The sequence below is a fragment of the Pogoniulus pusillus genome, chromosome 38, assembly GCF_015220805.1.
Source record: "Pogoniulus pusillus isolate bPogPus1 chromosome 38, bPogPus1.pri, whole genome shotgun sequence".
NCBI classification, from domain to species: domain Eukaryota; kingdom Metazoa; phylum Chordata; class Aves; order Piciformes; family Lybiidae; genus Pogoniulus; species Pogoniulus pusillus.
Genome location: NC_087301.1, coordinates 4,215,062 through 4,230,131, shown reverse-complemented (window position 1 = coordinate 4,230,131; position 15,070 = coordinate 4,215,062). Strand labels below are relative to the sequence as shown.

The window sequence follows — 15,070 nt, the reverse complement described above, 5'->3', positions numbered from 1 at the left end:
AGAGGGGAAAGGGGAAGTTGGTCCTGCTGGGAATTGGGAGAGCAGTTAAGGGGCTAGCTCAGGCCCCAGAAAAGGCCAGTAAGGCAGCTTTGCTGCTGACTGCAACATGAACATGCTTAGGCTCCAGGGAGCCTGTGTGAGCATGCAGGATGGCTTGGGAGAAGCCATGAAGCCTGGCGTGTGTGAAATCGGATTGATAAGGAAAGGGGCAGGGATGCAGGCCAGGGTGGGAGTAAAGCAGATAAGCACAAAGGTGTAGGCAGAGGTGGAGTTCTGGAGAGCTTTGGAAGTTGGGCAAGTGAGAAGGATGCAGAAAACCATGCTGCAACTCATGAGAGGGTTGGGGCAGAAGGGCAGGACCTCTAGGCTGAGGATGGGTAGGGAGAGTTCTGGAATGGAGACAAGAGGCAAATCACAGCCTTAATGGTGGTGAAATCATTCTCCATGCCTGGTCTGGAGGTTCCTCCCCTTCTGGCCAAGTCAGTGGCACCTTTCCCTTCCCTGTTTTTAAATCAGTTTGCCACATGCTCAGGCTTTGGAGAGAAGGTACCACATGTCTGAGCACCAACAGCCAGAACAAAGGTGCTGCAGGTGGCTGCTTTTCACTGCCTTTTTACCAGTTCTGTGCTCCCTGAACCCAGCTCACCTCCCAAAGGCAGAGGCTAGCTTCTGTGCTCCCTGAACACAGCTCACCTCCCAAAGGCAGGAGCTAGCTTCTGTGCTCCCTGAACACAGCTCACCTCCCAAAGGCAGGAGCTAGCTTCTGTGCTCCCTGAACACAGCTCACCTCCCAAAGGCAGGAGCTAGCTTCTGTGCTCCCTGAACACAGCTCACCTCCCAAAGGCAGGAGCTAGCTTCTGTGCTCCTGCAGAGGCTGCAGCCTCCAGCGTGGAGCAGCCTTTCATCAGGATGCTCCTACCTGAGCAGGAACCGATACAAGCATGAAGACTCTCAGCAAGTGCTCTGCTCACCTCTGGTTTTGGTTCTCCACTCCCTTGCCTGCTTTTGAAGCCTGTTGTGCTCCACGTGATCCTCTTGAGGTTGGTAACTGAGCACAGAGAGCAGCTTTGGCTTCTTTCTTTGTCCTGTTCTCCCAGGGAAATGCTGTGGCTGAAAGCCCATGGCTGGGGAGCTGAGTGTGGCTCTGCTTCTTCTCTTCTATGAAGTAGGCAGCTCAGTTACTCTTCAAGTTTGGTTTCCCACCCTCACTTTTACTACAGCTAAGGCTCTAGAAACATCCTGAGGATGAAGTACATCAGATCAGGCCTCAGTTGATGAACTCAAAGGCCTCACTTAGCTGTGTGGAGGTTGGGGGTTCAGGATGTAGCCTGTAATGTATTTAGGAAGGGATTAACTCTCCTCTTGTCATGTTGACAGCTTCTGAAAAATCATAGATTCATAGAATGGTTTGAGTTGGAAAGGACTTCAAAGATCATCCAGTTCCAACCCCCCTGCATGGGCAGGGATACCTCCTGCTAGACCAAGCTGCTCAAGGGCTCACCAGCCTGGCCCTGAACACCTCCAGGCAGGAGGCATCCGCAGCCTCCCTGGGCAACCTGTGCCAGTGTCTCCCTACTCTCACTGTCAAGAATTTCTTCCTCATCTCCAGTCTCCCCTCCTCAAGCTTCAATCCATTCCCTCTCATCCTATTACAAGAAACCCTTGTCAAAAGCCCCTTCTCATCCTTCAGCCTGGAAGGACAGCAAAGGTTCCAGGCTGAGCAGCATTGTGTTGACAAAAGGGTTTGCTGCTGTCTTCCTGGAGGTCTGTTAAGCCTTGCCATGTGTGCAGGATAGGACATGTGCAAAGAGTAATTGCAGGCCCATTATTATTATTGCTTTAATTCTTTATTAGTGTGTATTTGATGGTGCCCACGTGTGCAGCTAATCCAGCAAGAAGCCTGCTTCTGCCACTGGCAGGTGGGAAGGCTCAGCTAACTGCAGCTGCCTTGGGTTGCAGGAAAGGGCCCTCAAAGGGCACCTTGCAAGGAACTCTCAAAGCTCACCTTGTCCAACCCCACTGCAGGCAGCAGGGACACCTGCAACTAGAGCAGGGCCACAGCAAGGCTGATCTTGAATGTCTCCAGGGATGGAGCCTCAACCAGGTCTCTGTGCAACCTGTTCCAGTGTTTTACCACTCTCATTGTCTAGAACTTCTTCCTGATGTCCAGCCTAAATCTTCCCTGCTCCACTTTGAATCTGGATCTGGGTTTGACAGCTGTTTCTGTCACAAAACTTTCTCTCTTCAGGCAAATCACTTTGGATCAGCTGCAGACAGTCCTGGTGCATTAAAGACCACTTTGGAAGTGCTTCAGCCCTGGTAGAACCTCGCTGTTTGCTCCCAGCAAGGGGCAGTTGGTTGAGATCCTCTCAAGCCTATGTGCACCTGACCCTCTTCACTCCGGTGCAGCAGCCTCAGTGCTCTGCAGTGGTGGGAGGGATGTGAGCAGGTTAAACTCCTAAGCAGTTGGGAGTTGCTGACTGTGAGATAAGGCAGATATGAAGGCAGATAAACATCTGCTTCAAAGAGGTTGCCGTCTACATAGAAACTGCACAACAAATATGGTTGTCTTCTATCTCACAGCAGCAACCACAGCTCCTGCCTCATGAATGGCACTGGAGAAGGCTGACAGGGCTGTAACAGCCTCACTCTGGCAGGGCATGAAGCTCTCTTATCTAGTTTGGGGGAAAGCATCAGAGCCTTTGGGTGCTGAATCAGTCGGTGGGTTCCACCTGGGTGAAAAGGATGACGGAGCGGTGCAGGAGTGCTCATCACAAAGAGGTGGCTTGTGGCTGTGTTCAGCCTGCCTGCTTTGCTGCCTAATAGGTGAGGGAGAGCAGTGCAGAGTTGATCTGTGGAATCACAGGATCACAGCACCATGCTGGTTGGCAGAGCCCCTCAGGAGCATCGAGTCCAGCCTAGAACCCTACTTTACAAGATTCACCTCAAGCCATAGCCCCAAGCACCACATGCAAACCACCCTGAAACACAGCCAGGCTGGGTGACTGCACCACCTCCCTGGGCAGCTCATTCCAGTCCCTGGAAAACTTTTCCCTAATGTCCAATCTAAACCTCCCCAGCCTCAGCTTGAGGCCATTCCCCTTTGTTCTGTCTCCAATTCCCTGTGAGAAGAAGTCTCTTCCAACCCCTAACACCCTGTGCTTACCAGTGAGCAATGATCCTAAACTGGCTTTCTACAAGGAGGGCTGCAGCCTGTGGAATCTGCCCCTCACAAGCAACCAGGGACAGAAGAAGGGGGGACAGTCTCAAGTTGTGCCAGGGGAGGTCTAGGCTGGATGTTAGGAGGAAGTTATTGGCAGAGAGAGTGATTGGCATTGGAATGGGCTGCCCAGGGAGGTGGTGGAGTCGCCATCCCTGGGGCTGTTCAAGGCAGGATTGGACGTGGCACTTGGTGCCATGGTCTAGCCTTGAGCTCTGTGGTAAAGGGTTGGACTTGATGATCTATGAGGTCTCTTCCAACCTTGATGATACTGTGATACCATCCCTGGAGGTGTTGAAGCAAAGCCTGGCTGGGGCACTTGGTGGTTAATTGGCTAGGGTTGGGCTTGGAGGTCTCTTCCAACCTGCTTGACCCTATGACTCCAAATATTTTCAGTCCATCACTCCAATTGTCTGTTGGTCAGCGTGTCAGGAGGCAACAGCTCTTCCATGCAGTGAACTCAGAGGTGCTGAGGTGAATCTCTCAAGCTTCCTGGTGCAGGGCTGACTTTTTCCAGCCCTGCACTGCATCTGCAGCAGGCGAACGCTTGCCAAAAGCTCACAGATCAGTTACAAAACAGATGTGCTTTCTTGTGTGTGTGTGTGTGTCCCCTCCTCTTCTTCCTACTGGTAAGGAAGAGTTTGTGCAGTAATTGCAGGCAGGTTGGGAGATGTTTTCTTCATAATTCTCCTTCTTATGAAATGTTTATGAAACACCTTCCACAAATGGGTTACGCAAGCAAGCTGAAGAGCTTTGATCATTTTCCATCGCCCTCAATATGTTTCTTAGTTTGTTTTGCTTTTTTGGGGGGGTTGTTTTTGTTTGTTTGGTTGGTTGGTTGGGTTTTTTTAGACCAGAGATAGGTAAGGAGCAATCCATCCTTGGCCAGGCACAGCAGATGTGCAAGCCAGCTGAGGAAAGGACTCTCTTTCCAGTCACCCTTCCTGTGTTTTTCACACTGATTGCTCGGGGGCAGCTGACCCTGTTTTAAGGCTGTGAAAACATCCACTTGAGATTCCCAAGTGTGATTCCTTTCCTAGCCCAAGAAGCCCTAAGTAGCTCCATGTGCTGGTGCCGCCACCTGCTGATAGCTGCTCTGGAGGAGCTCGGAGCTGCTCCCTGCCCTGCCCGGGCAGTCTGCTCTGACCCATGGAGAAGAAGGTGCCTGGAGGTTGGCAGTGCACTGCATGGCTCCACTCTGTCACAAGTTCCTTTATCCTTCTATAGTGTTATTATCCCAAATAGAACTGTGTGGGAAGAGGGTGGAAAGACACTAGAACAGGCTGGCCAGGGAGGTTGTGGATGACCTCCCCCTAGAGCTGTTCAAGGCCAAATTAGATGAGCAGCCTGATCTAGTGGAAGATGTGCTGGTCAGGCCACACCTGGAGTGCTGTGTCCAGTTCTGGGCTCCTCAAGTCAAGAGAGATGTTGAGGTGCTGGAAGGTGCCCAGAGAACAGCAATGAAGCTGGTGAGGGGCCTGGAGCACAGCCCTGTGAGGAGAGGCTGAGGGAGCTGGGGGTGTGCAGCCTGCAGCAGAGGAGGCTCAGGGCAGAGCTCATTGCTGCCTGCAGCTCCCTGAAGGGAGGCTGTAGCCAGGTGGGGTTGGGCTCTGCTGCCAGGCAGCCAGCAACAGAAGAAGGGGACACAGCCTCAAGCTGTGCCAGGGGAGGTCTAGGCTGGATGTCAGGAGGAAGTTGTTGGCAGAGAGAGTGATTGGCATTGGAATGGGCTGCCCAGGGAGGTGGTGGAGTGGCTGTGGCTGGAGGTGTTGAAGCCAAGCCTGGCTGGGGCACTTAGTGCCATGGTCTGGTTGGTTGGGCAGGGCTGGGTGCTAGGTTGGGCTGGCTGAGCTTGGAGCTCTCTTCCAACCTGCTTGATTCTATGATTCTTTGTCCCAGCCCATGGCAGAAGGTTTGAAACTGGATGATCTCTAAGGTCTCTTCCAGCCCCCAAACCATTCCATGTACAGGATCTGTTCTCCATGATTTCCTGTTTCCCATTCCCCACCTGGCCTGACTGTCATGCCAAGCCATGGTCCTGAGGAACCCCAATGCCATCTGGTCCTGGTTTTGGCTATATCAATGTTTCTTTTGCAGCCTTTTATCAGGGTTCCTACCAAATATCTGCATGAAGTGATTCTGTGATATCCTCAACCTCTTTTTTATTTCATTCCTTAAAGAGAACTTTTCTCCTTTCTGTATTAAAAAAACCCCAAACCAGCCACAAACAAGAGCCTGATGCACCTTTGAGCACCCAACTCCTCCTCTTATTCTATTCATTTGAGATTTACATTATTTTAAGGGAATCTTATGATGTTGAGTGGCCTCACCCACCATGTGTGTGGTTTTTTGGGGGGGTTTGGGGTTTGGGGTTTTTTTTTCATGTGCAGTTGGGAACACTGCAGGTTTAGCCAGGGAGGGGAGGGGGGGGGGGGGGGGGGGGAAAGTGAGTATATGAAGGTGCAAGATTTGCATAAACCATCCCCAAAGTTTTGGCTATACCCCCTGAGCTCCTGCTAATGAGCAATTAGCCAGCTGCAGGCCCGTTGGGGAGAGGAAGAGGAGAGGGAGAGGTAAATTTGAGCTTAAACCCAATGAAAAAGTAGGTGTAGGGGAGAAGGGTTTGTCAAGAGCCCCATAGGTGCCCGCCCACTGCGCAGGAGGGAGGCAGAGAACCGCAGGGCCGGGGGAAGGAGCAGTGGGAGCTGAGGCTGTGTTGTTTTTGAGTCGGGAGCAGGTCCTTTGCCAAACCCACCTCCCGTTCTCACATTGTGCGATGCCGGGATGCAGCTACACACCCCTTTCGCCCTGGAAGGCTTCCAAATCATTCCACTTGGCAGCTGGAAACATTTTTTTTTTTCCCTTCCAGTGTGGAAATGGCTCCTGCTTCTCCAACACTTCACTTCCATGGGGACCAAGTGGCTTCTTCTCCCAGCCGCCCCTAGCTCCTCGTTTCGGGCGGCTGCGTCGCGCCAGGCAGGCACACATCAATTGCAAGCAGGAGTAAATTATTAGTTTGGGGCTTTGCTTTTTCTTTTTTTTTTCATCTTTTTTGGCTTGGTTGACTTCTTTTTAATGCATCAAGCCATTGGCTTGCACTGAGTGGATGATTCAGGGCTAACGGTGTCTTCTCCTCACCTTCTGTCTACCATTTAGACACCGACCCGCGGCGATAGCGATCAAGAAGATCTTTCCATCTGATTTGGGTTTCTTGTTTTGTTTGGGTTTTGTTGGTTGGGTTGTTGGGGTTTTTTTTTTTTATCCCTGCATCAGACTAAGAGGATGATCATGCCAACCTGAAAGGTAGGAAAGGACTGGAATTGCCTAGCACGTAGAACTCTTGTTGCAAGGAGCAAATAGCATTGCAAAACGAGTTTCGGCGGTGTCCAGAGCTATAGCAATGAGAGTGTGGATGTTGTAATCCTCTTCCCTCTACACAGCACCTTCCAAATTGCAGAGGTTAACATTACAGGGCCAGCTCCTTGCACAGCCTCTCGGGATCAAGTTTTTGCCTTTGCTCCTGCTCTGGGTCACATTTTCTCCTTTGCTCCTGCTCTGGGTCACATTTTCTCCTTTGCTCCTGCACTGGGTCACATTTTCTCCTTTGCTCCTGCTCTGGGTCACATTTTCTCCTTTGCTCCTGCTCTGGGTCACATTTTCTCCTTTGCTCCTGCACTGGGTCACATTTTCTCCTTTGCTCCTGCACTGGGTCACATTTTCTCCTTTGCTCCTGCTCTGGGTCACATTTTCTCCTTTGCTCCTGCACTGGGTCACATTTTCTCCTTTGCTCCTGCACTGGGTCACATTTTCTCCTTTGCTCCTGCACTGGGTCACATTTTCTCCTTTGCTCCTGCACTGGGTCACATTTCCTCCTTTGCTCCTGCACTGGGTCACATTTTCTCCTTTGCTCCTGCTCTGGGTCACATTTTCTCCTTTGCTCCTGCACTGGGTCACATTTTCTCCTTTGCTCCTGCACTGGGTCACATTTTCTCCTTTGCTCCTGCACTGGGTCACATTTTCTCCTTTGCTCCTGCACTGGGTCACATTTTCTCCTTTGCTCCTGCTCTGGTTGGATTGCTTCGGTTTAGTCAAACGGAGATAAAACCTCCCTCCACCAAACCGATTCGCTCGGGTCGCTGCTTTTAAAAGCTGAATTTCTTGTCCCCCTCTGCTGGCAGGAGGTTGTACGACCTGAAGTCCCCCCCCAGCGCTGCCAAAACTGCGAATGAGACCTTGAGACCTTGCTTATCTTCTGGGCATGCTGGGCTCAGGAGTTGTTTGATGGGAGGTGGTGAGGTTCAGCCCTACTACGAAAAGTGGATCTGCAATGCTGAGCCTGTGGACAGGGTTTGCAAGCTGTGTTCTTTCTGCTGTCCTCCTGACTTTGTTACAGTGTGTGGCAAAGAGGCAGGGGGAACAAACATGTCTTGCAAAAAGAAGTTATCTTCTTGGTTTGGGAAGGCTTAGGTGGGGAATGGAACTCAGGTTTGCAAGCTGTGTTCTTTCTGCTGCCCTCCTGACTTTGTTACAGTGTGTGGCAAAGAGGCAGGGGGAACAAATATCTCTTGCCATAAAGAAGTTATCTTCTTGGTTTGGGAAGGCTTAGGTGGGGAATGGAACTCAGGATGTGAGGCTTGTTTAAGGCATTTTCATGCTTAGGAACAACTTAAGCCTAGGGTTAGAAATTGCTTGCTCTGTATGAATTTTGCCTCCTCTTCATGGCATCTGTTCATGTCCACCTCTCAGACAGCTTTCAGGAATTAAACACTCCTAAAATCTCCCCAACCAGGTTCCACTCTCTGCTGTCCCAGGCAGACTTAGCCAAGGATTTCAGTTAGCATGAAGTGATGCAACAGTTCTCCTTTGGCTGTTTGTTTGCTTGCTGTGTTTGTTTGGAGGCTTGCTGCTTGATTGGGAGGGGTTTTTTGTTTGTTTGTTTGTCTGCTTGGAGGAAGTTGTTATTGGATTTGTTTTGTTTTCATATAGCAATAAGGTCAGGATGGAATAAACCAGAAAGAAGGAGTCAGCTCTGGTCCCTGGGTAAATTCTCCTCTTTAAAACGTGGCCTCAGACATCATGCTCTGTGGGGTTTTGGTTTGGGTTGGGTTTTTTTGGGAGACATGAATCTTGCTTGAACATTAAAGTAGGTCAAAATGCCCACTGGACAAAGGGCTGGCACCTTTCAAGTTTTCCAGTTCTTGTCCTACAGCTAAGGAAGCAGATTTGTCCTTGCCAGAGTACAGTTTCTTCTTGTATTTGCTCAACTTCTACCAGAAAGCCTTTGGTGCCTGGGGTGCTGCATTTTCAAGTCTGGAAGATTCCTCTGCTTTTTGAGCTCTTTTACTTGATGATCTTTCCTTTCTCATCCCCTCCTTCTAGCATCATTCTCTGCTGCCTGCAGAACAAAATGAGTGGTTACCTACAGCCAATCCTTCCATCAGCTTCTGAGTCGTGATCTCCAAAGGAGAATTGTTTCATCTCTTCCTTGCAACCCCCACATGCCTCAAGGTTTTGTCTGAGCAAAGCACTCACAAGCATTAAACTTTGCTAAATCACTGGAACTTGCTTGCTTCCTAAAGTGTTTTAATTAACACATTTTAACTGAGCAAGCTGCAGGCTCCCTCTTGGCTTGGCAGAGAAGAGGTGAGGAAGGACCACACCATCCTGCAAAGCAAGGCATGGACCTTTACCTCTTCTCTGCAAGGAGCAGCCCTTTCCTGGTCCTTTCCAGCCTCCTAGGTGCCCCTTGCACACATCCTGCAGCCCCTTCTCTGCTCCCTAATGCCACACTTTGCTCTTTTTCAGATTAAAACTGAAGACCTCAGTGACTCCTTACAATCTGCAATCCCCCCTAGGTCAGGTCACCTTGTGCAGGGGTCATCGATGATGCCTGGAAGCCAAATTGCAGGGGTAAGTGACTGTGCTGCTTGAGGGATGCAGAAATCTGACCTGGCACTGGTTAGTGAGCCTCTGGGCTGGATTTGAGACACTTACAAACTACAGCTGCCTTTTGAATGTGGCTAAAGAGGACTCTGAGGGTGTGGTGGGCACCACTTGTCAAACTACAGCTGCCTTTTGAATGTGGCTAAAGAGGGCTCTGAGGGTGTGGTGGGCACCACTTGTCAAACTACAGCTGCTCTTTGACAGTGGCAAAAGAGGACTCTGAGGGTCTGGTGGGCACCACACTGGAGAAGTGGATCTGTGTTGGCAGAAGTCAGCTTTCTGCAGGTGTTGCATGGGTTCAAAGCCAGGCTGGACATGTGCTTGGAAGAGATTTCCTTTGAGGGTTTCCTAAGCAGGCAAACCAAACCATGATCAGGGAATCCTTTGAACTGAAAACAATGGAAGTTTGGGACAATGCCAAGGAAAAGTCCTGGGTATGGTTGCCCATTTCATAAACATCTGGCTTATGCCATCCACAGGATTCTAGGCTACAAGAACTCTTGGTCAGAACCAGTGCAGCTGTTCTTGAATACCTTGCCTCAAATGGAGGTATACCATAGAAGGAATTAATTCCTTGAGGGAACTTTGGGTTTCATAAGGTAAAAGTTGGAGTTTAGCACTTACATCTTGTCAGAAGTGTGAATGGGGTCAAGGACAGCCTGAGAGAGCAGGGAAGCTCTGCAGCAGAGCTGGAGCTGGGTAAGGAGCAGACTTCTCTGAGTTGTGTTGTTCCTTTTTCCCTTAGGATATGAGCTCTCTTCACACCCTGCAGCAGCTTGTACTGCTTCCTGGTCACATGCAGTCTGTTCCCCAGTTTCTTCTGTCTCAGTCTCAGGCTGGGCAACAAGGTAAGAGCAATGGGAGCTGAGAGGGGGATTCATAGAACAGTTTGGGTTGGGAGGGATATTCAAGATCCCCCAGGTCCAACCCTTTGCCATGGGAAGGAACAGCTCCCACTAGCCCAGGCTGCCCAGGGGCTGATCCATCCTGGCCTTGAACACCTCCCTGGGCAACTTGTTCCAGTGGCTCATGACCCTCACTGGAAAGAATTTCTTCCTAATCTCCAGCCTCAATCTCCCCTCCTCAAGCTTCAATCCATTCCCTCTCAGCCTGTCACTACAAACCCTTGTCAAAAGTCCCTCCTCAGCATTCTCCTATGCCCTTCAAGCACTTGAAGGCTGCTCTAAGGTCTACCTGGAGCCTTCTCCAGGCTGGGCAGCCTCACCTCTCGCAGCCTGGAATCATTAGGAGCAGATACACATCTAGGAAAAACCTCCCTTCTCACAGCCGTAGCCTTTCATCTGGTCCCAGGCGATGGTGTCTGTCCTGCTGCAACCTCAGCAGATGCATTTTCCCCCTTCTCTTCCCTCCCTGCTCGCTCACATCGCTGGGATTATCCTGCTAGCTCCGGGAAGGGTCCGGTCTGGGAGATGCTCCTGGCACCTGTGGCTTGTGTGCGCCAAGAGTGCCACCTTGGGGCCAGGCTTGGCAGCCTGGGGATGGATCCCACCTCTGAAGAGCAAGGCAGCAGCATCTGCCTGCCTTTCAGCAAGGAGCCTGCTGGGGAGCGAGGAGCTCCCTGGGGAGCAGCTGCAGCCTGCCTGAGCTCTCAGCCTCTGGTTTAGCCCTCATCGTTTCCTCCTGAAAGCTGAGGAGAGCTGGAGCTGATCCCTCAAAATACCTTAGAGGGAGAGCAAGTGCAGGAGCTGAGCTGCTCTGGTGCAAGGGTAGTTCTGGCACTAGAACAAACAGATCTAACCTAACCAGGAGCAACCCAGGATGAGAGCTGAGAGGTTTAGAGTTGCCCATGGTGTTCCCAAATCTCACTCCCAGCCATGGGGCAGGAGAGGAGAGGACAGGACAGGAGGTCTAACTACTTCTGAAACAGTGCCCTCAGCTCCATGCAAGGCAGGAAGGTTGAACTCAGTGCCTGAGAAAGTCCCTGGGCTTCTGTTTTCACTGCTGGTTATTTTAATGTCACCTCAGCAATGAGGATGAAGGCAATGGCAAGTACAGGCTTTGCTCCATAACCTGACAGAGGCAAAGGGACTTGGCTCTTCTGCTTACATTCTTGATTCATTTCAGCACTGAAGTCCCTCTGTATCAACCAAGAGTCAGAATTAAGACCTCAAAAATCTCTGCAGCTTGAATTGGCTGCTGGGTACACTCCAAAAGAGAATCTGTGTGGTAGGCAAGTGGCAAATGTATTTCTCAGTGCTGCTGTGTGAACTCTGAACTCTGCCACATGATGCTGAGTGATGTACAAAGGAACTGTTTGATGTCTACTCACCAATAATCTAGAAGTGAGTTTGAAATGGCAGGGGCAGGCTAATCTATTGCTTGCTGCCTGCTTTTATTGATGCACAGTAGGAAACACATCCTGCTGCAAACCAGAACTTGCTTCCTTTCACAAAGTTAGCTTCTTCTATTAATTTAGTTCCTTTGGCAGCTATAACCCTCTCCCTCCCCCCCAGCAGATGGCCACTGATTTGGCCATGACCATTTTTGGTTCCAGACTGGATACAGGCTGAATATTCTGGCCAGTAGCTGGCTGCTTGTGCAAGAGCACTTCCATTTGGATAGATGATTGCCAAGCTTTCCTGATCCTTTGGCATGTGCATGCAGAGCCACTGGGGAGTGAAAGTGGAGGCACAGAGTGGTTTTGTGGAGTTAGTTGTTTGGTGCAGATACAGGTGGAGCATTCTGCAAGAAATACAAACTAGAAGCCAGAAAGTTCCACCTCAACATGAGGAGAAACTTCTTTGGTGTGAAGGTGCTGGAGCCCTGGAGCAGGCTGCCCAGAGAGGTTGTGGAGTCTCCTTCTATGGAGGATTTCAAGACCCATCTGGATGCACTCCTGTGTAACCTGCCCTGGGTGATCCTGTTTTGGACTCGATGATCTTCAGAGGTCCCTTCCAGTCCCTACTGGTTTATGATTCTCTGATACCAGAGAGGTACACAAAATACTCCTGAAGCTGTCACTTGGGCTGTCATGGGAGCAGCCTCAATGTCTCCTGGGTGCATCAATTCATGGATTTCATGGGGGACTCAGCTGCAGACTTAACCTCCCCGAGGATACAGGTTTTGGTTGCTATGACTACCTGAAGGGAGGCTGTAGTCAGGTGGAGTTGGGCTCTGCTGCCAGGCAACCAGCAACAGAACAAGGGGACATAGCCTCAAGCTGTGCCAGGGCAGGTCTAGGCTGGATGTTAGGAGGAAGTTGTTGGCAGAGAGAGTGATTGGCATTGGAATGGGCTGCCCAGGGAGGTGGTGGAGTGGCTGTGGCTGGAGGTGTTGCAGCCAAGCCTGGCTGGGGCACTTAGTGCCATGGTCTGGTTGATTGTCTAGGGCTGGGTGCTAGGTTGGACTGGATGATCTTGGAGGTCCTTTCCAACCTGCTTGATTCTATGACTTTAAGCTAGACATGTTCTCAGGTCAGATTGATTATGCTCTGATGTGCCTCACTGTGCTGCACATTGAATAGTTAATGCTGGCACACCTGAATAAGGGGGTGAGAGCTCTGTGCCTTAGAAATGGGAACAGGCAGCCAGGTAGATGCTGGGAACACTGTCAGCCAAAACATTGCTGCTGAAGGCTTCATCCTGGGAAGGCACTGCCTCGGTCCCATCAGCTGTCAAACTGGTGACTCCCTACTCCAGCCCATAATTTTCATTCGAGCTCAGCTTTCAGAAAGGTGTTCAATCATGACTTTTAAAGACTCCAAATGACAGAGCATCCACCATGGCCTTAGGCAAGTCATTCCAGTGATTAATTACCTGCCCTCTTAAAAATGTGCACCTCATTACCTGCCTGCATTTGAATTTCAAAGTTGTCCCAGCGTTGGAGAAGCCTTTCCTGAAACATCAATCTAAATAAATAAATGGGATCCTGCACATTCAGATATCAATTTGAGAAGAGGAAAGGCAGAAAAGAGAGAGAAAAGGGAATGATTGATTCTGGAGATTATTTTTCCCCCTCCCTCCTCCCCTTTCTTTTCTTTTTCCACAAGTCCATAAATTTCTATGCTTTTTCCCTCTAAATGTCAGGAGCAATCAATGGAATATATTGACTGCTTCCAGAGAGGCCATAAATCCTCACTAAATTCTACAGGCTTCACTCACAACAGACTTGAAGCACCTAACTTAAATTTCCAGGGAACTACACTGCTTTGTTTTGCTGCTTAATCCTTTAGGACATTGCCTGTAAGAGATATAGGCTTGTGGGGGAGCATTTGTCAACTGAACAATTACACAGCCTCCATAAATACCAGGTTTTGTTAGCTTTATGGATTGCCTTTCTTCTTCTTCTTCTTCTTCTTCTTTTTTTCCCCTCCCTCCTTTCATCATTTGGTGTCAGTTTATATATTCCAAAAGGAAATTCCATTGGTTTGAAATACAGTAGAGTAGAAAAGAAAAGAGTCAGACAGCTTCAAAGTGACACTGCTTGCTACGTTTCGCTGTGCAGAGGGTGCAGGCTCAGGAGATCAAATGGGAGCAGGATTAGTTTCTCTTTTGGGGATGAAAGTTGGAGTCAGAAAAGCCTCTGCTGCCAGCAGTGTGCACTTACAGCCCAGAAAGCCAAGCAGAGACTGGGCTGCAGTAGGAGAAGTGTGGCCAGCAGGGCCAGGGAGGTAGATAAAATAGAAACACAAAAGGGGACTGCCAGATGAGAAGTCTGTGATGTGCACAAGCAGAAACCCTGCAGCCAAGAGTGAAGCCTTACATGCCTGCTCTGTGTGGATCTAACTGGGTAGTAATGCTGTTAAAATCAGTTATTTTTATCCCCTTCCTGACTGTAAGTAAGCAGGAGAACTGAGTCTGAAAGATGTGGTGCATGCCACATGTGTGATACATTGAGTCTAGTCAAGTGCAGGGTCCTGCAGCTGGGTCGAGGCAGTGCCAAGCACAAATCCAGGCTGGGCAGTGAGTGGCTGGAGAGCAGCTCTGAGGAGAGGGACTTGGGGATGCTGCTGGAGGAGAAGCTCAACAGGAGCCAGCAGTGTGCACTTGCAGCCCAGAAAGCCAAGCAGAGCCTGGGCTGCAGCAGCAGCAGTGTGGCCAGCAGGGCCAGGGAGGGGATTCTCCTCCTCTGCTCTGCTCTGCTGAGACCCCACCTGGAGTACTGCATCCAGTTCTGGAGCCCCTGGGACAAGAGGGATGTGGAGATGCTGGAGAGTGTCCAGAGCAGGGCCAGGAGGATGCTCAGAGGCTGCAGCAGCTCTGCTGTGAGCACAGCCTGAAAGAGTTGGGGCTGTGCAGGCTGGAGCAGAGGAGGCTCCCAGGGAACCTTCCTGTGGCCTTCCAGCATCTGAAGGGGGCTCCAGAAAAGCTGGGGAGGGACTTTTGAGGGTGTGAGGGAGTGTCAGGAGTGGGGGGAATGGAGCAAAGCTGGAGGTGGGTAGGTTCAGCCTGGAGGTGAGGAGGAAGTTGTTGAGCAGGAGAGTGGTGAGAGGCTGGAATGGGTTGCCCAGGGAGGTGGTTGAGGCCCCATGGCTGGAGGTGTTTGAGGCCAGGCAGGCTGAGGCTGTGTGCAGCCTGCTCTAGGGTAGAGTGTCCCTGCCCATGGCAGGGGGTTGGAACTGGCTGCTCCTTGTGGTCCCTTCCAACCCTGACTGATTCTGATTCTAAATAAGATGCATGTCTTGTTAATAGCTCCACTGATGAAGCACTGGGTGAGAGCACCAATACAAGAGTGCCAATACTTAGTGCCATGCTCTGGTTGGTTGGACAGGGCTGGCTGCTAGGTTGGATTGGATGATCTTGGAGATCTCTTCCAACCTGTTTGATTCTGTGATTCTAAGAGAGATGTGGAGGTGCTGTGGCAGGGCCAGAAGAGGGCAACAAAGCTGGGGAGGGGCCTGGAGAATAAATCTTATGAGGAGTGACTGAGGGAGCTGGAGATGGATAA

At 50.5% G+C, this 15,070-nt stretch overlaps 1 protein-coding gene across 3 annotated transcripts in view; it reads left to right on the top strand.

Annotated features, from left to right (window-relative positions):
* POU2F3 (POU class 2 homeobox 3) overlaps positions 1 to 15,070 on the top strand; it is a 53,946-nt gene that overhangs the window by 28,553 nt on the left and 10,323 nt on the right. For all 3 annotated transcript variants that reach the window (XM_064173215.1, XM_064173217.1, XM_064173214.1), the window contains 2 exons: positions 9,026 to 9,130; positions 9,909 to 10,011. In XM_064173215.1, the coding sequence (XP_064029285.1) occupies positions 9,026 to 9,130; positions 9,909 to 10,011 (208 nt within the window). The remainder of the gene's footprint in view (positions 1 to 9,025; positions 9,131 to 9,908; positions 10,012 to 15,070) is intronic.